Raw genomic sequence first — 27,733 nt, 5'->3', positions numbered from 1 at the left:
TTGTTCCAATACACTAGCATCTACCCCAGCAATGTGGAAAATTGCCTACATTAGTCCTGGACACAAAAAGCAGGACAAATCCAGCTGAGCCAATTACCTCCCCATCAGTCTACTCTCTATCATTAGTAAAGTGATGGAAGGTTTCATCAACACTGCCATCAAGCAGCACCTGCTTACCAATAATCTGCTCAGTGATGCCTAGTTCTGCCAGGGCAACTCACTTCCTGACCTCATGGTTCAAACATGGACAAAAGAGGTGAGTTCTGGAAGTGAGGTGAGAGTGTCAGCCCTTGACTTCAAGGCTGCGTTTGACTGTGTGGCATCAAGGAAACCAAGCAAAACTGAAATTAATGGGTATCAAGAGTCAAACTCTGTGCTAGTGGACTCATGCCTGGCACATAGGAAGATGGTTGTGGTTGTTGGAGGTCACTCATCTCAACGCCAAGATATTTCTGCAGGAATTCCTCAGGACAGTGTCCTAGGCCCAAAAATCTTCAGTTACTTCATCAATGACCTTCCCCCTCGTCATAAGGTTAGGAGTAGGGCTGTTCACCAATGATTGCACAATGTTCAGAACCATTCGCGACTCCTCAGGTACTGAATCAGTCCAAGTTCAGGTACAACAAGATCTGGATAATATCCAGGCTTCGGCTGAGAAGCGGCAAGTAACATTCGCACTACAAATCCCAGACAATGACCAATTCCAATCAGAGACAATCTAACTACTGCCCCTTGACAGTGTTACCATCACTGAATCCCCCAGTATCAGTATGCTGAGCATTACTATTGACCAGAAACTCAACTGGAATCAGACATAAAAACAGTGACTGCAAGACCAGGTCAGAGGCTAGGAATACTGCAGCAAGTAACTCACCTCCTGACTCCTCAAAACCTGTCCACCATTTGTAAGATAAGGTTTACTGTGTGATGGAATGTTCGACACAATCCAAGGCAAAGCAGCCTGCTTTATTGGCATCACATCCACCACCAATGCTCAGTAGCAGCAGCGTGTATGTTCTACAAGTTACATGGCAGAAATTCACAGAAGATCCTCAGACAAGCATCTTCCAAACCCAAAACCACTTCCATCTAGGAGGACAGGGTACCAAGTGAATGGGATTAACACCACCTGCAAGTTTTCCTCCAAGTCATTCACCATCCTGATGTGGAATAATATTGTGTTCCTTTACTGTCTCTGGGTCAAAATCTTGGACTACCCTCCCTCAAGGCATTGTCAGTACTATAGTCATGGGCTGCAGTGGTTCAAGAAGACAGCTCAATGTACCACCACCTCAAGGGCAGTAAAGGCTGGCCAGTCAGAGACCCCTGTGTCCCATGAACAAATAAACAAAACCTTAAAAAGTCCATATTTAAGAATTGCTTCAAAATGTGGAAATCAGGAAATAAAAATAATGCTGCCCAGGATAATCCTGGTGTTTGCATGAAAATGGAATCATCAAGAGGATGTTCGTAGTATTTGGCAATGTGGTGCATAAGCAAACTATTTTAGTCTCACAAAAGACTGTTACAGCAGACAGCCTGCATTAAACTGAATCAGAATGAAGAATAAAGAATATTCAGGCAGTTGTAAGGGATCATTAAAATTAGAAAATTTCATTAGAAGGCAAGATGGAAAGCAGATTCAAATGAAATGGATAATGGAGGAGAAAATATCCATTATGTGGGGATATATCAGGAATAAGCAGATACTGAGAGACTTGAAGGGAGGTAAGTTTGTGTTAAATGTATACACATGATTTCTGCAAACATTAGGAATAAGATACTAGAATTGGATACAGTTGTAATGTTAGAGAATCATGATATTCTCAGAAACATGTGTAAACAGTGCCAAAAAGAGTGACTGCACTATTCAGGCATGTAAAGTGTTCAGAAAAATAAAACAAGAACCTAGTGGTATCGCCTTAATATCAGAGACATATGGAAAAAAAGGAATGTTAATTTGCAGTCATCATCAGATGATCAATCTGCTCTGCTGAGTGATAGAAAGTGTTTGTGTGAACAGTAATGTTATCTACCTTGTCTTTACCTCATGAAGAAAGATGTTTCCGGTCCTTTGATATAGCTAGTTACCTTCTTAATCCCATTTAATGGGACATTTGCATTGGCTAAGTGTAAACATGATTATCTTATGACTTGGTGAATCAAGAAATTAAAAGAGTTGTATTTATCTTGATTTGAAGTTGAAAAAGGTTCAAATAATAGAAAAGAAGTAGGTCATGCAGTTTCCCTCAGGGAATGGAACAGCACTTGGGAGGGACCATAACCTCTTGTAAAATTTAATGTTGGCTCCAATTTTAATGATTCCATCAAAAACTAATACACTTGAATTTGAAAGAACTCTGTTGGCTCTACCTGGGTGTCCTTGTCACCTGCTGAGTTGAACAGATTAAAATCCCAGTCCGTCAGCTCTGGTGCAGTAAGTTCTCTGGGCAATTCCAAAATCCCACCTGCCAGGTTTCTTCAGCTTTAAATGTGCAGCTTTAAACCTGCTTCCCAAGATTGGATCTGTTCCAACACTTTCTAAAAAGGATAATACTATAGCATGTTACAAATTTTTCCTTTGAGTTTTCTCTCATCCTATCTTGAAGGTGCCAACTCTGCCTTGTGGTCTGGTTCCTGGGAGCAGATCTTTAGTACAAAGGTTACTCATCAAGTGTGTCTAGCAAGTGAGCTTTGGGAGCCCGCTCCATCACAGTGGGCATTGCAATTTATTTACATCTGGACATCCACCAGCACAGATTCTGTTAGTCGATGGTTAGAACTGGTTACTTTTTCCTTTCTCTTTATCATAATAAGCTCCAGTGCATGGAGGTCAATTGCATTGCCTTTACTGCCCCCTGGCTGAGATCAACTGACCTAGCAGAAATGAGCAATCAAACATCAATCTGACATGTTCTCTGTAACCTCAGTAGCTAGTTGATACATATAAACTCTAAATCATTGAAAAGCTTGTCTCTGTAAATTTCAGTAAAAGAAACTGTGGTGGAATTAAAGCTTTAGAAACAACTTCTGGCAGCAACTCTTAGAACTTTATTAAAACTCAGGAGATCTGTGACTTTCTTGGCAAGCTCTCTTGAAACTTGAGGTAATCTATGTAATTGCAATAACTAATCAAAATGCCTGAATAGAAATCTAAATACAAACAAGGAAATAAATATATGTGTGGTATTGGTGAATTGGATGTGCCATGAATGAGGAGTAAAGCTAAAGACATCTTAGTCTTACCTGCTCTCCCATTAGAGAGAAAGAAAGATGAATAGTGGTAATTTAACCTGAAGGTCACCATGCCTCAGACAAGGGGAGAGGTTGAGAAGGAGAGTTCTTCGTAGTGACCTCAGCTCGTGTGAGAACTGAACCTATGCTATTGGCGTCACGCAACATCGCAAACCAGCTGTCCAGCCAACTGAGCTAAACCAACCCCCATGTGAGGAGTTGAAGTTCCATAATAACTCTGGGCAAGCAACTGGAGCAGGGAGAGGGACTGCTTGTTATTAACATACTTCTGGTCCATATAAACAATATGGCGTTGGTGAATTGAGAATTGATTGACCCATGGGAGCGATCTCCAATATTCTCCTAAATGATGCATTGGAACAGCAGGCCTTGATCCTGTTCTGGGCTTAGGGAGACATTTAAATATCAGTGAGAATGTGCCAGTCATTTGCATGGATCCTGCACATATGATGTTGCCCTGATTTGAACCCTCAGCAGACCTCATTCTCACTGGACAGCACAGTCAAAATCAAGGCCAAGTATGGTTGTGTTAAGAAAAAGCCCATTACCTACTATTTCTTTTGCAAAGCTTAGTGTTTTTGATCATAGAATTTACTTTGTATAAGTTCATCTGGCAATGAGCATCCAGGTTCGCTGAGATGAAAAATAGTCATGAATTAACCGAGCAATATGTTTTGCAGCTATTTGTGCAGTATACATAAATATCGAAGTAAATCTTTTAACTTGGCACCAGCAGTGTAATAAAGATAGGCAAAGATTAAGAATAGGAATTCAGAAACCATTTAATAGAACTGCATTGAATAAACCATGAAAGAATTAAGCCTGTCATATTTATTGACGTGGTGCAGCAATGCTGTGGTAGACCTTAGAGGTTTGACAGGGGATGTTTCAGAGGAAATATTTTGCAGACTTGCTTCCTGTAACCTTAAAGTGACTATTATGTCTGGTGCATTGAATAAATAATGTTTTACATTGAATTAAGAAGAAAACTGCCTGCTCCTAAGAAAGAAAATAAATTTATACAATTATCAGCTGCCACAAGGTTTTATTAATATTGTTGGCTAGATGAACACTTCACATTTCTAAATATGAAAGAAAGCAAAAATACCAATTCTAGACTTGGAAATATCGTTTAGTTTTCTTTATGTTTATAAATATTAGGTGCTATTTTCAAAACATGAATATATCAGCTTCACAGTGAATAAGATGTCCACCATGACTACCTAATTATGTAAACAGGAGATTTGAACTGGAGGCCCACTCTCAGCTGTGCTGAGCCATGACTGGCTTCTTTGAAGCCCCATGGCTCCCAGAACCTTTCTTCAGCCCTACCCCTTCTGTTATGGACCAGGCCAAACACCTCAAAATATTTAAAAAGATATCCCAGACCCTAACTTTTAGGCAGATGTGAAGTGGATATTCCAGGAGTGATGGAGCTGGTCAAATCACTTGGCTTTAAGCAAGACAGCATTTATTTATACACTAAAGTTGAAACACGAACAAAAAAAAACAGCATTTAGAATATCTTAACTTATTTGAAAACCCAACCGACTCTATTACAACTTAGAAAGCTGTTCTAATTCCTGCAACATCCCATAAGCATACTCCTTGACAAAAGGTACATTCAAACTCCCTATTCAATATAACGTACTGAGCACATAATCAGCTAGGAGAGATTTCAGAGAGAAAGTTAGGCAAGATCGCTGTTGAAGCATGGAAGCTCTTTTCACTGTAGCTACTTCTCTTCCCTCAGTGGCTTCTGACTCCCTACTAAAGCTAAACCAAACTAGAAAAAACCTGAACTGGGAGAGCTGGCCATTCCCCTTTCATTCCCCTCTTCTGAGTATCTGTTAGCATTTCAGCACCACTGACTTTACAACCCTTCTTGAAAAAAAGCAAGGACAACATAATCTTGTTCAAGAGGCAACATTGTCACACCTACAGTGAGCTGCACCTCACAATCGTGTCACGTGGCTGACACTTTATGGCCATTCTGAGTCCAGTGGTTTGTTTTTGTGTCAGTCCCAGTGTCTCCTATTGACTGCTCCACAACTCTATAGGTACATATTGATGATCGGGTAGGCCAGCTCCTTTAAATGTTTAAGAGAAAGACTGTGATACTCTCTCAATCATACTGCCATTATGCAGGGATACCTGAGGCCTAGCTGTAAATGGAATGCTCGCCATATCCAAGAAGCAACTAAGTTCGGGTTTTGTAATAATCTGAAAACTTTCAGAGATATGGATTCCTGCATCTCTGTTCTTAATGGCACACCCTGCTGGTTCAGTTCTGCATGTCCCTTCCTGTTACTTCTCATTATCTATTCCAGCTACAGTGCATCTCCCTGTAGTCATCTCTGGTGAAAGTGTGTCTGTGAAAACCCTTTGCCAGTAGCCAGTAAGGTTAGCAGATTCTGGACTAGTGGTGCTAGAAGAGCACAGCAGTTCAGGCAGCATCCAAGTAGCTTCGAAGTCGACGTTTCGGGCAAAAGCCCTTCATCAGGAAGGTTAGCAGCCCTAGTTGGAGCAATGCTGAATATTTGATGAAATGTATATCTAATCCAGTCACATCTCTGAATGTTATTGAGTCTGAGAGTGAGTGATTGGAAAACCCAAAGAGTGGAAGCGTTTTACCTGAAGGAAGCTTGGGAAAGATACTTTATTCCATCAGTACCAAATCTTAACCCAATAAAATGACATCCATTTACTAATAATATCTGTAACATTTGAATTCCCATTATAACTAATAATAATACAATAACCCACTGATTTTTATGGATCAGGTAGTCATACGTGTAACACTCCTACACAATACTAAGAAAAGTAGATGTTCCTTAAATTATCTGTAATACACAAAACAAATCACTGGCAAGGTATATAGTAAGTCTAATTAAACCAGAACTTCTACTGACATTCTTAAACATCTAAGGTAAACAGATTGATTCCATTTGAATTGCAGCTTTGTAAATCACTCCACTTTGTATTATTCCCTATTCAATGTACCGTATTGAGCACGTAAGTGGTTATAATTTAGATTTTATCAAATGCCAAGTGCTTTTTAACATGTGACAAAGGTAATTGCTAAATAATTATAGATTTTGCATTAGCTATTTGATTGATGATTTTCGAAAAGACCAGGCTCTGAGTGAAAACTACAACACCCCTGCATTGTGTTAGTTTACATAGTTGGAATAAGTCCTAAAAACAAGAAGCGAAAATGTCAAGAGGTTGTTTTGGTGAACCACAATTATTTCAACTACTTTTATTACTGGAGAGCAGCAACATTATTGGCAGTTACTAAACTAGGACTTCAAAGGGAGAATATGCATCTGGCTGATTTATATCACATTGTGGTAATAGGAGGTTTTGGATTTTCAGATGGAGGGAAAAATTATGGTGTTAAAATGACATAGCTTCTGATTAAGTGACCAAAGTTCTATGAATATTAATAAGGATAATGAATGATTTAGAAAGTAGTGTCAAATGTTTAGTAGGCAGAAGAAAGCCAAGCAGTTGCTGCTGAAGTGTTTCAGAAGCAGCAGTGCAAGAAAAGATCTGAACAATGTTTTGATCAAATTGCCATAATGTTTTGATCAAATTGAATTCATTATTAAGACTTTGAATGCATTTTATAATTAATTGAAATAAAATGAATTTTAAACTCAATATGTGGTTTAACCCTTCAAGCATTCGGCTTTTGTGATGACAACCGTATGGAGTTTATTCAGACTAAGATTTAAAATACTCTCTCCCCCACGACAGTCAGTGTTCCTTTCTTAATCTGTTTACTGTTTACCTACGGTGGTGAGCCTCGTGGAAATAATCTCCAAACTTGACGTGAAGATCGACGCCTTCATCGAAGAGTCTGGGAGCTGATGCAATTCACTCTCGGCCGAGCTACAAAAGCACGACTGAGGCATCAAGGAAATCGAATGCCGAGTCGGAGGGGCGGAGCTAAAGGCCGCGACCTCCGAGACTATAGCAGAATTGGCCGTGGATCAAGTCCAGACCTTAGAGAACCACATCGATGACCTCATTTGCTGAGCCTTCCCAAACGGGAAGAGGAAGGCCAGCTTACGGCATTTCTCGAGGGGTGGCTCCCACAGCTTTTAAATCTGGAGGCTGGATCAGGCCAGGTAAGGGTGGAATGGGCCTACCGGGTCGCAATACGTGGGCCCAGCTCGAACCAGTGCCCCCGCCCGGTCCTGTTCTGGCTGCAGAGCTATAGGGAGAGGCAGATACTCTTAGAAGCTTCCAGAAATCTTGGAAAAGGTCCCAAGCCATGATTTATAAAGGATCCAAGATTATGTTATTCCAGGACTTTTCCCCAGCTCTGGTCCAAAAGAGGAAGGTGTTTGACGAAGCGAATAAGTGTTTAAAGGACTTAAATATTCAGTACTCCTTGCACTACCCAGCAACCCTACACTTTAACCATGAAGGGTCTGTGTACAACTTCGGATCGCCAGAGAAGGCCAAGGAATCTTTGGACTCTTAGATAAATTGTAAGAGTTAATTGATGTTGTTTTGCTCTCCCCCCACCCCGGTTTACACCCCGCTTTTTTTTATATTAATGCCTTTCATTACCTTACTGTTTAATATTATCTTCGGGGGGTTCTCTACTTAGCGATTTTCTCCCCCCCCACCCTCATTTTTTTTATTTATATATAGGCCAGGGGATCTAGTTAATGTAGTTCGGGGGAGGTGGTTACCTTATCCTATTTTACCTCTGTCTTTAGGAGTGGGGTTGTTTTCCCCTGTTATTTTGTATGACTATATTTAATTATTACTTGTTGAGACTGTGATTTTATAGTTATATATGTATTAACATTACCAAATATATCCAGGTGTTGATGTTGGTGGGGGGGGTGGGGGTGAGGTGGGAAGGGGTAGGGTGTTCACTGTTAACTCTAGCCCTGTAGTGTATTTGCATTTTCTTCATCCTATTGTGGGGTGCCTGGGTCAAGGGTGGGGCACTGGTTGGGAGAGTATACGATGGCTTTTGGAAAGAAAGTGATGCCGCCTGGGAACAAGAGGGAAAATCTCCTTTTGAATACATTTTTTTTTATCTAGAAATAATTTTTTATTATATTGGTGTGAGTGTTTTAGAGAGCTTTTATTTTTGTGAATTTTATATGCTCTATGCTCGGGATGTTTTGGATAGGGTTTCTTCTCCCGAGGGGTCTCGGATCTGCCTGGACGATTATGGTTAATCAGTCAGTTAAATGGTGCACCTGGAATGTCAAGGGGTGTAATTCACCAGTCAAGAGGACGAAAATATTATCAAACCTCAAGGAAGAAAGGGTTGATATAGCTCTCCTACAGGAGACACACTCATTGGATAAAGAACACTTGAAATTACGACAAGGTGGATTTGATCGGGCCTTCTTTTCTTCCTTCAGCTCCAAAAGTAGGGGAGTTGTTAACCTTATTCGGAAGAATTTCCCTTTCAAAATACTAAATCAGATAAAAGACGAATCTGGACGATATATTCTGATTAAAACGCTTATAAGTGGAGACGAATATGGGATCTTAAATCTGTATTGTCCCACCGCACATCCTTTTAAATTTATAATGGAAGCCTTCTCAAAATTGATGGCTCTCGGTGCTCGTCATACAATTATAGGGGGAGATTTTAATTGTATTATGGATCCGGAAATAGATAGGATTCCCAAGAGTACTGCAGGAGTATCTCCCAGATCTAGACAATTGGTGGATTTGAACAAAGAATTAGGACTAGTAGATGTATGGAGATGCCTCCATCCACAGGGCAGAGATTTTTCTTTTTACTCCAATCCACAAAAATGTCATACCAGAATCGATATGTTTTTTGCCCCCTCGATTTTTTAAAATTCCATATCATCCTGTAAAATAGGATTATAACAATTTCTGATCATGCTGCTGTATATATGGAAATCAAGGTGATGAACAATGAGACATCCCCCCGGCATTGGCATTTGGATCCCTTGCTGATGAAGGATAGTAAGTTTGCAAAGTACTTCTCTCAAGAATTTAAAACTTTTTTAGAAATTAATTCAGCAACCCATCAATGATGTGGGAGACCATCAAAGCTTACGCACAAAGTTTGATCATCTCATACTCAGCGACCCAGAAAACAATTAAAGGGAGAACAACAGCGTCTGCTCGAAGCTCGCTTAAAAGCGGCTAAAACAGCATACGCTGATAGACCTTCTATTATTAAATTACAAAGGATTATGGCCCTTAGCACAGCTCTAAACACCACGCTTACCCAATCAGCTAAGAGGGAAATATTATTGCAAAACAAAGGTTATATGAATTTGGCAATAAACCTGGTAGATACTTAGCATTTCTTGCAAAGAAAAAAAGGCCCCTCAAACTGTCACGTCTATCAAGGAAAGTACGGGTATTCTGACTCATGATCATAAAAGGATTAAAGCAATCTTTAGAAAATTTTATTCCGATTTATATAAATCGCAGGATTGCAAAGACAGAACTAGGAGGATGCAGTCATTTTTTAAAGACCTGACCTTTCCGGACCTGAATGTTCCCTTAACAAGCCAAAAAATACTTTACGCAATCAGGCAACTTCAGAGCGGTAAGGCACCTGGCCCAGATGGCTTTCAAGCTGAATTCTATAAAGAATTTACAGGAATATTGGCTGGTCCACTTATGGACATGTATAACTATTCATACAGTCAGGGCTGTCTCCCACCTTCGCTGAAAGAGGTGATTATCTCTCTTATTCTCAAAAATAGGAAAGGACCCAGAAGATTGCGCATCATACAGACCAATATCCTTGCTTAATGTAAATTTTAAAATCCTTTCTAAAATGTTAGCATTGAGGCTAAAAGGGGTATTGCCACACATCATAAAGGAGGATCCAACGGGGTTTATTAAGGGCCATAGATCATCCAATAATGTTAGAAGGGTTTGAATGTGATTCAAGCCTGCCATCAGGGAAAGATACCAGGAATAGTAGTCTCATTAGACGCGGAAAAGGCATTCAACAGGGTTGAATGGTCATATCTGTTTTACACATTGGAAAGGTTTGGCGTTGGAAAGGTGTTTACCAAATGGGTCTCAACACTGTATAATGATCCCAAAGCAGTTGTGATTACCAATGGATTAGGCTCGGATAGCTTCAGTGTGGATAGGGGCTGCCGTCAGGGATGTCCTCTTTCGCTATTGCTATTTACGCTAATAATTGAGCCACTAGCAGAAGCAATACGGCCTAATATAACGGCCCCGAGGATTGGTATAGGTAAACATAAAATTACCCTTTATGCAGATGATGTTCTTCTATTTCTCAGTAATCCCCTGATGTCCGTGCCTCGCTTAATCCAAGTTATTAATACATTTAGTGTATTTTCAGGCTACAAAATTAATTTCTCAAAATCGGAGGCTATGCCAATGGGTGGCCTTGCTAGTATATCCCACTTATTGGACAGATCCAACTTTCCCTTTCAGTGGTCCCTGGAGGGTTTCTTATATTTAGGCATTTTTATCACCCCAGTATTTGATACAAGGCTAACTTGGTGCTTTTACTGGAAAGGACAAGGCAGGACCTCCAGCGATGGGGAGACCTTCCAATTTCCTGGTTGGGTAGAATAGCACTAATTAAAATGAATGTCCTGCCCCGTCTCCTATACCCTATGAGAATGCTTCCAGTGATGCTGCCGAGGCATACGTAAATTGTATGGCTGGTTGGGTTCCTTTATCTGGAATCATTGATGGCCCCGCATTAAGCTGAAGAAGCTACAGCTTCCACAGGCAAGGGGAGGATTGGATTTCCCAGATTTTAGGAAATATCAGTTAAGTTCCCTATTAAGCTACATAGCTGATTGGGTCTTGTCTGACCCGCAATCAATCTGGCTGGACATCGAGGCTTCTCAAGTAAAATGCCCACTTATTAACCTCTTGTTTTCAGACAAGAGGAAAATCATTGTGGATCAATGTAAAAACCCTATACTACTAAACACAACTAAAGCTTGGAATATCATGCGGCAAAATGAGGGCAACTCACATAAAACATCCCCCTATGCTCCGATAGTGGGAGCATGGGGATTTCAACTGGGGCTTACAGATGCCACTTTCAAACTCTGGAGATTCAGGGGTATCTCATGTTTAGGGGATCTGTTTAAAGAAGGGGTCCTGATGTCTTTTGAACAGCTGCATGAGAAATTTGGATTACCTAATGGAGACCTCTTTCGATACTTCCAAATTCGAGATTACATACAGAAGAAGACTACGCTATTAGATAGTCTTTATAAATCAGATAGAGAACGTAGAGTGCTATGGCCAATGGGGGTATCTTCAGGCAATACTACTTATCATTTATTACATGATGAAGTATCGGGAGATATGGACAATCTGTTTAAAACATGGGATCAGGATTTGGGACTGGAAATCTCTATAGAAACGTGGAATGACATTTGGGGAAATGCCAGAAAAATCTCCATCTGCAACAGAACTCAGGCCATTCAGTTGAAGATACTTCATAGGGCCAATATAGCACCGGATCGATTGGCAAAATTTAAGGCAGGAGCATCTCCAATGTGTCTCAAATGTAAAATAGAGGTGGGCACTCTTGTACATTGCTTATGGACCTATCTTAAGATCCGTAAATAATGGACTAAAGTAGCAAGTGCTCTGACAGAAATCTTAGGAACGGAAATTAGAGTGGATCCAGTATCTCTCCTTTTGGGCTTTTCAAACTTACCCTCCCTGGATATGCACGGGAAGAGATTAATTTCTATTCTCTCTTTCTGTGCAAGGAAAAATATTTTGATAAACTGGGTGGCTGAGGGACCCCCTGGACTTTCAAATTGGCACAGAATAATCATGGAATGTATTCCCCTTGACTTCCTTACAAATATGGTGCACCAAAAGACTGAATTATTCCATAAAATATGGCAGCCCTCTTGAATTACACAAATACAGATATTTTGGCCATCCTAACAAGGGCTTTTATTTCATTGAGATGGCGAACCTGGCTAGTCTGGGGCCCCTTGGGAGAGAAATCCCGCATGAATACGGGTTTTGTTATGACTCGATGTCAACATATTCCAAGCATGTATCTCACTACCCAATTTCTGTGTTATCTGTCATTTCTTTTTCCCTGAATAATGTAAGAGACTTAATTATACACTCTGGTTAGTTGTAGGTTAGATTAGTAGTTAGTTGAGTTTTGTTTTTTTTTCTTTTGGTATCTCTTTTTTTCTGTTTGATAGATTTTGGTTATTATTTATTTAATATTTAATTGTTTATCAATGTTTATACTTGGGTTTTTTTATTTGTAAACTTGTAAAAATATGTTAAATTTTCAATTAAAATATCTATTAAAAAATGTATCCATGTTAAAAAAACAGTATTCTGAAATCTGAGGATGGAAACAATACAGAGCAGTTATATATTGTGTGAAAATGAGATTTCAATATTCAACAATGAGTACTATTATTGAAAATGGCTATAATTATGTCATGATGAAAAGAAATATAGTTGGAAGTATATGTTTCAACTTGCCAAGTGAAAATGAACAAACTGGCAATCTTCCATCTTGTGAGACAGTGGTTTGCACCTTGGTATTCAACACTGTGATAAACATTGCATGATTTGGCTCAGGATCTCCACTCGGGAATGGTATTGCTGAAGACAAAGAGCTGAAAAGTGCTTCCTCTGTAACCACTTCTCTGGTATCTCAACTTTCTGTTTCACCTCTTCCAATGCCCCACTAAACAGTCAGACTTCAGAGGCCCCAACTGTTGGTCACTGACTCCCATGTGTCTGTCAGTGTCATATCTCTCTTTTAAGAGACCTTGTCGGATTTCGCTGCTCGTTGGATGCTGCCTGAACTGCTGTGCTCTTCCAGCACCACTAATCCAGCATCTGCAGTCATTGTTTTTACCTAGAAAGTGAGGACTGCAGATGCTGGAGCCAAAAAGTGTGGCGCTGGAAAAGCATTCGAGGAGCAAGAGTATCAACATTTTGGGCATAAGCCCTGCATTAGGAATGTTGTGAAGAAAGGGACATTGAGCTGGTTGTGACTCTGTGGCCAGTTTACCATGTGCAAGGTCTGTCAGTATAAGATGGGTGTGGTTAAGCTATTGGAAACTGGCAGTTGTGATCATGGATTAATAATGGGTGTATGCTGATGGAATTAGTATGCTCTAGGACTTATTTGTTGATGATCTGGTGCTGCCAAAAGAATCCAAGAATGCATCTGAGACAGAATAGGTGATAACTCTTCAAATTTTTCATCTAACATATGTTATCCAGGATTGGGTACTATAGAAGGATGACTGAGGAAACAGAATTGGTTGGTGATTAGTTTAACTGAATGGTTTCAATTAAAATTTAACATACATTGTAAATAGTTTTGAGGAGTAGGAGTCAATTTCAATATTCCCATGCAATTTCTAACACTTTGTGGATTTTAATTTACCATGCTTCCTCTGGGAGTCCCCAGCATCACAAATGCCAGTCTTCAGCCAATTTGATTTGCTCCACATGATATCAAAAAATGGTTGAAGGCACTGGATAATGCAAAGGCTGTGCACCTTGACAATGTTCAGCAGAAGTACTGAATACGTGCTCCAGAATGTGCTGTGCCCAAAGCCAGGTTTTTCACTATAGCTACAACATTTGCATCTAGCCACCAATGTGGAAAATTGCCCAGGTATGTCCTATACACCACCTGCAAGTTCCCCTCCAAGTCACTCATCATTTTGACTTGGAAATATATTGCTGTTACTTCAGTGTTGCTGGGTCAAAATTCTGGAAACCCCTCCTAATGGCATTGTGTGGGTATCTATTGTGAATGGACTGCAGCAGTTCAAAAATGCAGCTCACCACCACCTTCTCAAGGGCAGCTAGGGATGGGCAATAAATCCTGGCCCAGCCAGAAGTGCGTAGGACCTCTCAGCAATCCTACAGTCTGGCAGAGTGACAATAAACATAATACACTCTTCTCAGCACTGGGAAGTAAACAGATCACTTCTTAAATCAACTGCAAACTCCTCCTTCATTTGCCTCATTGGAAACCTCATTACCTGATACAGTTCTTGGCTGCAAAGACTAACAAATCCCAACTTCAATTCTCAGATTTGTGCTGAGTAATATGATCTTATTTCAATGATTCATGGCAAGTGGGAATCATTGGCAAAGTTTGCTTTAATTGGCAAAATCTGATTGTTGTTATCCTTTTGAACCACTGCAGTCTGTATGGTGGTGGTACAACCACAGTGTAACCAGAGGGAGCTTCAGGATTTTGGTTCCAGTGAGAGTGAAGAAACGATGATCTGAATCTCTGACAGGGATGTATCCTCCCCCCACCCTACCCGCCCCCCAACCCTCCCCATTGTTGGCTTTGGTACCCTCAGGTGGCTCAAGCCAGGGTTCTCACCTGTTTGCTACTCACTGATTAATGTTGGAAATTCTCTACATGTTTAGATCTCAGACATGAGAATAGTATCAGGTATAGCCATCATGATTGAATTCCCTGCTCTCACTTGTTGTCTAAGCATTTGGACAATGGTCACTTCAGCAAAATGCCAAAAGAGCCTAACCAGCAAATTAAAGCTTTTCACTGTATTTTACTGTATTTTGTCAAGTGGAGCAGCACTCTGAAAGCTTATGATTTTAAATAAACCTGTTGGACTATAACCTGCTGTCATGTGACTTCTGACTTCAGTCATTCAAGTGTGAAAGTGAGAGAAGTTTAACTGATGGCCACTAATATTTGTCCCTGAAACATATGCAAAGTTCAAAGTCAGAGAGCAGAAACACTTCAGCTGCCTCTTTAACCTCTAAGGCCTACCCTCTACAATGCTCAGATGAACCAGTTAATAGGCGAGATGCTATACCATCTGAAACTAACACAAGATTGCTTAACTGTGCAATAAAAGCCGAAAGAACTGTGGATGCTATATATATCAGAAATAAAAACAGAAATTGCTGGAAAAGCTCAGTAAATCTGGCAGCATCTATGAAGAGAAATCAGAATTAACGTTTCATTTCCGGTGACCCTTCCTCAGAATTGGTGGTGGCTAGGAAAATGTCGACTTATATGCAGAAGATAGGGTGGGTGAAGGAGATAAGGAGTAAACGATAGGTGGGGGTCGAGCCCAAAAAGAGAGAAGAACAGTTGGACAGACAAAGGAGTGGATACAAATCCTTCTTGGAGGTTGAATAGCTAATAATGGGTCTGTTATTGGCTAACAGTGGGTTGTGTGTAATAGCAGACTATGTGATAATAAGACCTGATGTATGAGGGTAGGGGCTAGGACATAGCAGAACCCAAGTTTTAAAGTTATTGAGGGTTGCAGGGTCCAGAGGGTTGCAGAGTCCCCAAGCTCAAAATGCAGTGTTGTTATTTCAGCTTGCACTGAGCTTCTTTGGAGTATTGCAGTAAGTCTGGGGCAGAGATACTGGGCAGGGAACAGGGTACATCTCTCAAATGATGAGACATGAATATTGGGCAGCGAAGAGTGAGACATAGACAAAATGTAAAAGTGGAATCTACCTAATATGATACATATACATGTAAAGCAAAATTTCATGCTTTTATCAAGCAGTTCTGGAATGTCACCTTAAGCAACATTCATTTTGACTATTGATACTTGACTACTAAGTTATCACAACAGATCCTTTTTCAGGAATGCAGTGCTTATGATCCAGCAGTTAATAACGTTTAACTAATTATCCTGCAGGTTGGCCATCTTTCTATGATGTGTTGGATTCTAAAGCAATAACACAGGTTGATGACTTCTCCCATGGTATGCACAGGATTGAGATCAGTTGCAGCCATGTAAGTTTAATACATACTTCCACTCATGCACCATGTTTCTTCAGTTTCCAAGTAGTTTTAATCTGGGATAGTTCTGGTCATGTACCGTGTTTCCACAGTTGCTGAGTGTTCAGTATGTGGAGATGCCAATGTTGGATTGGGGTGGACAAGGTCAGAAGTTACACAACACCAGGTTAAAGTCCAATGCGTTTTGGATGTAAGTTTGCTCGCTGAGCTGGAAGGTTCATTTTCAGACGTTTCGTCACCATACTAGGTAACCTCTTCAGTGAGCCTCCGGTGAAGCACTGGTGTTACTGACCCACTTTCTATTTATGTGTTTAGGTTTCCTTGGGTTGGTGCCATCATTTCCTGTTTTTCTTTCTCAGAGGGTGAGAAAAAGAACAGGAAATGACATCACCAGAGGAAATGACACCACCAACCCAAGGAAACATAAAAACATAAATAGAAAGTGGATCCGTAATACTAGTGCTTCACCAGAGACTTACTTATGACATTCCCTAGTATGTTGACGAAACATCTGAAAGCAAACTTCCAGCTGAGCGAGCAAACTTACATCCAGAACCTCATACTGAGCTACAAATCTTCTCAAAACTCCAATGGGTTTATTTGAAATCACAAGTTTTTGGAGTGCTATTGACGAAGGAACAGCGCTCTGAAAGCTTGTGATTTCAAATAAACCTATTGGACTACAAACTGGAGCCATGTGACTTATGACCTTTTCTGAATATTGTTTTCTGAATATTTATACCAGTTTCAGTTTAATTGATTATAGGTTTACTTAAGAGCCCAATTCATTACTCTGCAATTCACAGATTACATTTTATCAGAAGTAGGATTATTCCAGTGTAGAAGCTTGGACTAGAAAAACCGCCTATAATTACTCAAACTTTATATAGTGAAGCTATACAAAATTGAGTGCAGTAATAGAAGAATCAGAATTGATCCTCGTGTCCCTAGTATAGAGAGGGTACAGTAAATCTCACTTTTGATAGCTATCTAGTGATCCCTGCTCAGAAGACATACAAGAACAGATTTGTTCAGATATGTTGTTGTAATAGTCATCAAAACTCTTTATATCAAATTTTACAGCTAACAGTTCGCTAGAATTGTGGAACGTAAACCAGCAAGGGATCAATGTTCTCAGGAGGAAGGGGAGAAATGAATCGTGAAATTCATTTTAAAACTAAGAAAATGTATGCTGCACCTCCAGTACAATTTTTAAAAATTACTTAGGTTTATACCACAAGATTATATTCACCAATAAATTCCATCAAAATTGAGAAGTAATTTATTCATCATGTACAATTAATATAAATGGATCTAATAAATGGACTTGACTGAAATTATCTGGGGATTGCAACTCTAGATTTCAATTTGCATAAATATTGGCAATTAAATTCCCTGAGTCTTAAAACTGGAAAGGGATATTGGGGCTTAGGGAGATCCGTGTTTCCTGGGTAGCAGGAGGAGGATTGACCCTGGCAATCAGCTGATGGCCCAGCAACCTGACAGGACATGAGGAAGGTTCCCTCCCTTTTAACTACTCTGAATCACTGTCACAAGCACACAGTCTGATTTCAATGTGTATGCAAGTGATGGTTTGACAGGCCTCCATGTGTGTACAAAAGCAATGGGCAGACCAGAAAACTTTAAACGAGACTTTTACTGTTTCCAGCACAGATTGACAGACATATACTGGTGCTTCAACTTATTTTGTTCTGATCTTTGCTATAAAGTTGATATATGTCCACATGGGTAATTTCTTTTTCCCTTGAAATCATTCAAAGTGATTAAATTTTGCATTGCTGAGTTAATGAAGTAATGTGTATATTTTAGAACTTGCAATCCCTTATCAAATTGCTAGAAGAATACTTTTAAACCAGGGTGAGAAATAGCTGCTATTAAAGGTTAAAAGGCTAGATCAGAGGGAATATGTAGATGTAATCTTCACTTTACTACCTTGTGGTGAATAATGCAGAGTTTAATGGTAATCTAAAATATCCTTTTTGTTACAAGAAAGCAATTACTTTTGCTGTTTTATTTCAGTGTGGTGCACATCTGGGACATGTCTTTGATGATGGGCCCCGTCCAACCGGTAAACGGTATTGTATAAACTCTGCCTCATTATCCTTTATACCCACGGGCCAGAGCTCAACTGATGAAGGCACCGATCCTGCCACATCTGGCAAGACTGAACTCTAGGCTACAGAAGGCTGATGGATGGGGTTATTACTTCACAAGCCCAAGCTCCAGGGACAAATATCTTCCTGCATTTAAAGTAATAAAGTAACAAGTTATTTAAACACACACAAGATCTTCTCTACTAAAGCACAGAACTTGTTTAAAATGAATATGACTATCCTTGTAAACTTTCTTCTTGCAGGATGTAGATTGTAACGGAGTAAGTCAACGTGGTTGGGTTTTTAAACTGTGGGAGTTCTACCATATAGCATAGAAAATCCATTGTACTGTTCCAGAGCAGCATAGCATGGCACAGGGCAGGCAGGAAAAGCAAGGTATTAGCAGTTTCCTCATCATGTAATTTGGAGACTGCCAGGAATGCTTGACAATGAAATGCAGTGGCAAGAGAAAGAAAAGTTCAAGCTTGGGTCACGCTGTCCTAAGCTGACAAAATCAGGAAAGCTACAGGATGTTATAAGTCAATGCGTTGAACATCAGAATTAAAATTATTTTTGTGAAGTGACATATATTTTCCCTTATCTTTTACTCAGAACTTGTTTTCAATACTATTGCCTTAATAAAAAAAAGCAATATAAGACTGATGTGTGTGGCACTGTGTTGTGTATTGCACTGGCTGACCATAGGTCAATTCATTTACAGCTGGAATATATCAAGAGCACCTCAGTGTATCTGGTTCCATTGTTGATGGTCTGCATCTTGAAAAAAATATTTTCAGTACTTTATCTCATGGAGTCTCCTGAAGCAGGGGTCAGAGCAGTGGAGCATGCTCAGATACTCTGCATACATTCATTCATTGCAAAATATATCAGGGGAATGAATTCAATCAAGAGGAAGCAGACATTTAAAGAAAGATTCAAACTTCACCTCTACGAGTCTCCACCTTTGCACATGCTCATTAGAGCATGAAATCATTTATATGTGCATTTGGGAGGGTAGGATAATCATGATGGAATTTAAGGGGGTTGTGAGGATTTCCATGAAGAACTTGTCTTGACGTAATTTAATGGTTCTCCCTCAAAGGTCTAGATGCTGCCAGTGATCAATGCCAAAACAGCAACCTGTGTAATAGTTTACGCTGATAAACTCAGTTAGAGATCACCTTGATAGAAAAGCAATCTCTGAAACACATCCAACAGTTTTATCAAAAATTCTTCAAAAAAATTGTTTCATTCTTTCCATGATTTCTTAATAGAAATCTCAGACCTTTTCCTATATTAAAATTAAACATTTAAATTACTTTTATTTTAAATCAGGATGATTCATATTAATTAAGAAGTCCTGCCAGTGCATTTGCTACCATGAATCACTCTGTGCACTCCAACCAGACAATCCAGTATGCCAAGCCACCGAGAAAGGAAAAGTTATTCACATCTGCCCATATGGGTGACACGGTGGCTCAGTGATTGGCATTGCTGTCTCACAGTACTAGGAGCCCGGGTTTGGTTTCATCCTTGGTCAACTGTCTATGTGGAATTTGCACAACCTCCCTGTATCTGCGTGGGTTTCCTCTCACAGTCCAAAGATGTGCAGGTTAGTTGGATTGGCCATGCTAAATTGCCCATAGTGTACAGGGAATTGTAGGCTAGGTGGATTAGTCATGGAAAATAAAGGGTTACAGCGACAGGGTGGGTCTGGGTGAGATGCTCTTTGGAGGGTCAGTGTGGACTCGATGGGCTGAATGGCCTGCTTCCATATTATAGTGATTCTATACCTTGCAGTATACTTCGCAGATATAATCATTTTCATGAGCTAGTTAGCTTATCAGAAGTGTTTGGGCCCAACATGTCGCATTACATTTATGTAATTTCAACAAAATGATATGCGTTTCTTCATCGGAATTGCTTTTTACTCCTCTTTATTATTCCTCCCATGTTTGACAAAAGCACACATTAATTTGTTTTCAGGCACTGCTCTTAGATGCTTCGGTTTAAAAGAGGCTTTGCCTACTGTAAGCAGACCTGTTGTCAGGCATGTTATTGCCAGGACATGTTGAGAGCATAAATACCCTATATCATCCCAGACAACTACTGGGGATATCAGGGACATAAGCTGGAACACATTCCCTGGAAGGATAACTGGGACAGGAAAACACACCATTAAAAAGTACTTGAATGAACACTTGAAATGTTGTAATATTCAAGTCTGTTGACCAAGTGCTGGAAACTGGGGTTAGTATAGATCTAAAGTAGTCTTTATCAGTGCAGACGTGATGGGCTGAAAGGTCTCTTCTTTACTGTATATCTGCTGAATATGCACACTTTCTTTTGAAAAACAACTGATAAGCTATTCATTCAGGAAAGAAATATCTTTTTTTTTGCACAGTGACTTGCTGGTTCTCTTCAGCAATGTTACAGAGTGGCAGGAATTCTGAAGGGCTAGGGATTACAGATCATATTTGTTTGGCGTTCTCCCTTATACATCGCTAACCCTTACATGAATAGAAGGGGATTCATTGTTTTAAATGGTCCGTTCATACGTTACCATTGGCAAGTCACTGCTTGCTTTCCAGAAGCTGTCACATTGGGTTGGGCTTGCCCATTTTCACTGTGATGGTTTCAGGGAGTTTCATGATGGACATTCCCTCTGGGATCACACTGGCTTTTTTTAACACTCTCTTCCACACTTCATCAGACTAGCAACCCAGTCCTCCTGGGTAGCCTTCTCGTGCAATCATGTTGCAGGAAAGGTGGAATTGCTGCTGCTGCTGCTCCTGGTATTTACCAGTGTACAAGCTCCTGGCATCAATATTTAAAGTATAACTGTCTCAGATGCTGCAAGTCAGGAACTACCTCACCCACTGTTCTCTTAGGAAATGAATATGTCTCAGAGAGGGAAAATAACTCCCTGCCTTCTGGATAGGGACCTGGAGGTCCTAGTGGACAGAGTGATCAAGAGGTGGACCGTCCTGTATCCACCAAACCACCAGGGGATGCCAAGGCAACAAGCAAAGCTAAGTTGGACACACACATATACCTCGATCCGTGCAATCTCCACAGTCACAGTAGTGGAGGAAAAAGATCAATGCTCTCCTGCACCACACAAGGGTACTTTCCACCATCTTACTCTGCAACCTCATACACAAATCCAACCAATGCTCATGGAATAGGATGCTGCCTGAACTGCTGTGCTCTTCCAGCACCGCTAATCCAGAATCTGGTTTCCAGCATCTGCAGTCATTGTTTTTACCTCATGGAATACCACCCTCACTATTGCAGGCATCATCTCCCTTCAATGACTCTCACTGAGTGAGCACTAAGGATCAGTAAGATGATGTAGGTGCATGAGACGGCTGTTTCTTTTCTCAAATTCATTCATTCATGGGATGTGGAAGTCACTGGCCAGTCCAGCACTTTCTTGCCCATCCCTAATTGTCCAGAGGGCAGTTACTAGTCAACCACATTGCTGTGGGTCTGAAGTTCCAGCATTTTATCAAATTCAGATTCCACCATCTGCTTGAATGTAGTGGGATTCAAGCCCAGGTCCCCAGAACATTATCTAGTTCTCTGGATTGTCAGTCTCGTAATAATACCACTAGGCCATTGCCTTCCCATTATATCACTGCCTACAAAACAACCTGGTAGTTGGATGCAAATCAAACATATCCCTGAGCTTCAAGGTGAAGTCCTGAAGGGCAATGGATTCTGAATTAATCTGAGATCAGCTGTGATAATGTGGTAAGGCTGGTACTTTGCTGATGCCAATTGCAGTGGATGAAGGATAGAGAAAGATGCTGTCCATGGGGCATTCAAGTACATGTTCATGGAGAAACATTAAAACAGAGGCTTGGGACAGCAGCAACAACCACCAGGTAACCACTCTGACTTTCAAGTCAAGAAATGTCACCGTCTAGTAGTTTGACAGAGGAGGGGAGAATTGTAAGCTGCATAGAAATGAGGCACGGCTAGCTAATGATGAGATGCAAATACTTGGAAATAAGGTAATTGCTGGTCATTTGTGAGCAGAACTTGCTGTTGAAACCTTAAAGTGAAAATTGGAACTTTTGTCCTCGACGTTGATTTTTCAATCTCACCAAATGTTCCCACATTTCACACCGTCGCCCACACCTGAGAAAGGCAGAGAAAATTCACTAATTGCCTTCATTTTAAGGCAGAGCTGAAAATGTGTTGCTGGAAAAGCGCCGCAGGTCAGGCAGCATCCAAGGAACAGGAGAATCGACGTTTCAGGCATAAGCCCTTCTTCAGGCTTATGCCCGAAACGTCGATTCTCCTGCTCCTTGGATGCTGCCTGACCTGCTGCACTTTTCCAGCAACACATTTTCAGCTTTGATCTCCAGCATCTGCAGTCCTCACTTCCTTCATTTTAAGGCAGCCCACTAGCCTATCAATGCTTCGTCTAAAAAACCAAATCTCTAGGTGGCTTTTGAGAATTAAAGTTGAACTCAAAGCAATGGCACATTGTATCTGAAAACACCACTAAACAGAGATCTCATAAGGTGACTAGGTTCTAGGCTAAATCATTGAATCTATCACTGATGTATTAAAGAAGTACTCAAACTACTAGGTTTGATCTGGAAATACCCTGTAACACAGACTGGATATAGGGTCTTAGTGATTCTAATAAAGGTTACATTCTCTGGTTCAACAATCTCTGAGGTCCAGTAAGTTCCAGTTCCACTCTTGGTCCATTGTAAAAGTGCCGTTTCGATTGTAACGTCACAATGTACGTTGCCAGTCTACCCTGAAATGTACTGTGAATACAGAAATTAAAAGCACAAATGAGGTACTTAGCCCTTCTATTCATAGTGGTGTTTATTTTTCCAATGTGAACTAACTCAGATTGTACTTGTTGGAACCTTCAATGAATTCATTTTATTGTTCATGGTTGGGAGAGAGAGGCACACAACATGAAATGCTTCAATCTGCCACAGGAACAAGTGTCACTAGTGCCATTTAAAAGCATCTCCCTGTTATGTAACTCCTGCAGTCCATGCCTGATCCTGGGGTTGCTAGATTATAGAGGTATAATCTATCGTGTACTGCATACTGTAATACATTATCCTTCAAAGAGGCATAACCATGAATGCCCCAAAGAACGTGTGAGGATAGAGGTTCCAAGCATTATATTGAGGCTACCAAGTGTAGCAGGAGCAGCCGAGAGATACTATGGAAAACATTGTCTGTTGCAAGATTCCATACAGGAGACCTTTTAATTTATAAATACAGTACAACCTCGATTATCCAAACATCAATTATCTGAATTTCAGATTATCGAAACAAGGTCTCAAGGTCCCGTAAAAATGGCATTAGGCAACTCAGCATACAGTTATCATTTAAAAGGCATTATAGTGTGCACTGCCGGATAACCGGCACTCAACTGATCTGATCGTAAACACGTGGCAATTTATCAGTTAAACGGCATAATGGCATCTAATTCTGGATAGCCAAGGCATGTTCGATAACCAGCACTCATAAATTACTGCTTGTTTACGCTCAGATCAGTTACTCCAACGATCTGTTATCCGAACAAAATACTCTCCGCCCATCTCATACAGATAATGGGGGTTGTACTGTACAGGCTGCTGCATTGCTAACTTTTTTTAAAATTCATCCACAGGATGAGAGTGTCACTGGCTAGGCCAGCATTTATTGCACAGAGGGCAATTAAGAGTCGACCATATTTCTGGGTTCTGGAGGCACATGTAGACCAGACCAGGTAAAGGATGGCAGTTTCCTAAAGGGCACTAGTATAGCTTTTACCCAACTGTCAACATTGGATTCACAGTCATCCTTAGACTCATAATTCCAGAAGATTTTTTTTTCATTGAATTCAAATTCCACCATCTGCCATGGTAGGATTTGAACCCAGGTCCCCAGACAATAACAGTCCGACAATAATGCTACCAGGCCATTGCCACCCTTTAGACATTCCTTATGATCTCCACAAATACTCAATATTTTGTGTGCTTATGACCCACTTGGCAATGTGTACTTGTACTCAAGATTTGATATTTACATACCTCCATCCTTATAAAAGATTAAAGGTCATTTAAAAAGTGTGTTTTATCACAAGATCTTTGGTACGCAAATAGCAAAACACAATTTATATCCATTCTTTCTTCCTTCCTCCCTGATACAGTCATTCAACATTTATTAAACTTTAAAATTATTCTATCATTTTACACTTGGGATAATGCTTCTACAATCATATTATCTCTTCCAGCAATGTGAATAATATTTACATTAAATAGTTGAAACAATAAACTCCACCTGAATAGTCTTATATATCAAGTATTAACATTTTATGATGAATGCTAATTGTTTATGGTCAGTGTAGATTAATGTTCCTTTGTTACCATGTCAGAAATACACTTCACAGTCTTCCAAGAGTGAATAATGCTCCCAAAATCTCTTGTTTTATAGTAGAGGACTTCCTCTGATACTAGTTTCTTTGAAAACTTTCTATTCTATTCCCAACTCATCATTCTGTAACAAAACTGCACCTACCCATAAGTCACTAGAATCAATTGTTTTCCTAAAAGTTCTAGAAAAATCAGGGGCAGCCAAGCTTGATTAATACAATAAGCTTGCCTTCAGTTTCTCAAAGTGTTGCTCGGCTTTCCACTGACCATTCCACTTTTCCTTGTTTTTTTAACAAATTTGTCAAAGGTACAGCTATTGTGCTGAAAATATGCATAAAGCTGTGCCATGACCCAAGCATTCCTAAAAAGCTCATAATTATGGGGATAGGGTAGTGAGGTTGGATCTTGGTGGGATGCTCTTCGGAATGTCAGTGGAGACTCAATGAGCATAATGTCCTCTTTCCATACCGTGGGAATTCTATGCCTTTAATTTCTCCTATCATTTGAGGAAGCAACCCTGCCTATGAACTCCATCTGCCTTTGTTAGGTTTAATCAAGTGAGTTTCCAACATGTATTGTATTGAATCTGTTTCCAGCTGAGCTTATTATCTGAGCTTAACAGATAAGGGTACTGTTCTAACAATATTGACTCTGCCATGACCACATAATGCCTAGCTAACATAGTAGATCCAGCTGTATCTCATACTTCCTATGTGGTCTTAGAAGATCCTCTCATTGTCTTTCCTCTAAGTGTGAGAACACAATTGACAAGCATTTCTAGCATAAATTTCTCGTGCTATACCTGTCAACTTAACCTGCATTAGCAATGCCAGCTTTCCTCTGGCGAACTCATTTACCTCATTATTTTCTCAAACGATATAAAGCATGTAACGACAGATGTTTCCTTTGGTAAGGCCTGCACAAAGTTAAACACTTCCTTCATGGACTTTAGTTTGTGATGGATTTTCTCCAGCAGAAGCGATGTCACCTGCTGACATCTCCTTTTTCAACTGCAGCACAATAACTGAATATGACCTAATTCTGATCTGTCACCACCCCCAGCACTTAATCTTTCTTCTTTTTTCTGCCAAACTCAAATGCTGTGGTAATACTTTAATTATGTCTGCCTTCCAAGCTCAAGCCATCAATTTCACCCCAACTTGCTTGCCAATCCAAATAACCTGGCTTTTTGAAGTTCAGTTTTGATTGTCAGGGACAATTCTGCCATCTGCAGTACACCCTTTGCAATTTCCAGTCTCATTTCTCATTTGTAATGCAAAGCCTGGTGTTTTATTGATTTTAGTAACTTACTGAAGCCATACCTAATTCCTCATCATCTTTGTTTCAAAATAATCCTTTGGAATACTGCGTACATGGTCGCCACATTACCGAAAGGATGTGGATGCTTTGGAGAGGGTGCAGAGGCGATTCACTAGGATGTTGCCTGGTATGGAGGGCACTGGCGATGAAGAGAGGTTGAGTAGATTAGGATTATCTTCATTAAATAGACGAAGGCTGAGGATCTGATTGGGGTCTACAAAATCATGAGCGGTATGAACAAGGTAGATAGCAAGAAGCTTTTTCCTGGAGTGGAGTCACAAGTTTGAAGTGAGAGGGAAAAAGTTTAATGGAGTTATGCATGGAAAGTTCTTTACCTAGAGTGGCTGGAACGTGTTGCCAGCAGTCATGGTACAGGCGAGCACCATCGTGTTATTTAAGATGTATCTATGAATAGGTCCATGAATGGGCAGGAAGCAGAGGGATACAGACCCTTAGAAAATAGGCGATAGGTGTAGATAGAGGATTTGGATCAGTGCAGGCTTGGAGGGACGAAGAGCCTGTTCCTGTGCTGTGATTTTCTATGTACTTTGTAATCCTGACTAAGACTTCCCAAATTCTTCTTACAACCTATTTGTAAAAGTGTGCTGATACACAAGTCTCAATAATCCCGGAGTATTCACTGAAGTTAAAGATTTAATCAAAATACACAAACTCCTAAATTTATCAGTCTGATGCATTCAGGGTAACAGAAAACACTGACCAGGTTTTTGTACTTAAAAACCTATTACTTATTACAAATAAATAAATTCTAACTGCAGGTAACCAACTATGAATTATCAGTATATAACTCCATATGTTGAAACTATAATCCCTTTTAAAACCTCTAAATAGACACATGAACAGACACAGACAAACTAAAGTAGTATTATAAGTGGAGGGGAAAGAAACTTGTGGACACACAGTTCAATAACACCAACCGGCAGGATTCAGTGAGTGTTCCATTTTTCGATCTCCTTTCTCCAGGTTTTTAAATTTCTTTGCAGGAAGTATACAGCAATTGGTATAATAAGTGCAAAGTGTTTTAGTTACTGGTTAACAGCTGTAGCTTAGAGCACCTGGTGGGGGAGAAAGAAACTGGCATTCTTCAGACTTAAAGTACCTTTACTACAGAGAGGTAAAGCCACAACTTGCTCTTCCAGCAGCTCGGAGGTTTCTCTCTCCGAAACATTCACATTCAAAAGCTGTTCAGCTGCCCAGGAACTAATCAGAGAGTTGTCAGGCTGATCACCTTTGGTATCCACAACTGGCAGCAATTGCACAAACCAATCAGCTACCTGTTGCCAGCTTAATCTCACTCGGAAACTGAATCCCAATCCTGTGCCATTTTATCTTTCTTCCTTTGCTGCTTGAACGAATCAGTAATGTAAATACAACTCACACAGAGTTCCAGTAACGTGTTTTCAAATGAGAAGCAATTACTTTCATAATGTTTTTCCCATTTCAGTCCACAATCAAAAATAAAGATACATTTTTAAAAAAACATGATTTGGAGACACCAGTGTTGGACTGGGGTGTATAAAGTTAAAAATCAGACAACACCAGGTTATAGTCCAACAGGTTTAATTGGAAGCACCAGCTTTCAGAGCGCTGCTCCTTTATCAGGTGATTGGGGAGAATAAGATTGTAAGACACAGAATTTATAGCAGAAGTTTACAGAGTGATGTAACTGAAATTATACATTGAAAAAGACCCGGATTGTTTGTTAAGTCTCTCATCTTTTAGAATGGACATGCTGGTTTTGGTTCTTTCATATGTAAATCGCAAACCTTTTTTAAAAGTTACATTCTCAAGTGCACTTTAACAATTGGTGTCATGTCGGCCCAGATAAGGTA

At 40.1% G+C, this 27,733-nt stretch overlaps 1 protein-coding gene and 1 long non-coding RNA gene across 8 annotated transcripts in view; one reads left to right on the top strand and one right to left on the bottom strand.

Moving 5' to 3' along the window:
* Window positions 1-27,733, bottom strand: part of LOC140457867 (uncharacterized) — a 132,314-nt gene that overhangs the window by 86,548 nt on the left and 18,033 nt on the right. The window lies entirely within an intron of this gene.
* The window catches only part of msrb3 (methionine sulfoxide reductase B3), a 147,328-nt gene that overhangs the window by 107,241 nt on the left and 12,354 nt on the right, over window positions 1-27,733 (top strand). For 3 of the 5 annotated variants that reach the window (XM_072551588.1, XM_072551590.1, XM_072551592.1), the window contains 2 exons: window positions 15,942-16,039; window positions 18,086-18,818. The exons of the other annotated variants lie outside the window; for them this stretch is intronic. In XM_072551588.1, coding sequence (XP_072407689.1) covers window positions 15,942-16,039; window positions 18,086-18,241 — 254 coding nt within the window. In that variant the 3' untranslated portion in view covers window positions 18,242-18,818. Of the gene's footprint in view, window positions 1-15,941; window positions 16,040-18,085; window positions 18,819-27,733 lie in introns of those variants that run through there. 5 annotated transcript variants of the gene reach the window in all.

The sequence above is a fragment of the Chiloscyllium punctatum genome, chromosome 32, assembly GCF_047496795.1.
Source record: "Chiloscyllium punctatum isolate Juve2018m chromosome 32, sChiPun1.3, whole genome shotgun sequence".
Taxonomy (NCBI): Eukaryota; Metazoa; Chordata; class Chondrichthyes; order Orectolobiformes; family Hemiscylliidae; genus Chiloscyllium; species Chiloscyllium punctatum.
This window is presented reverse-complemented; position numbering and strand designations above follow the sequence as displayed.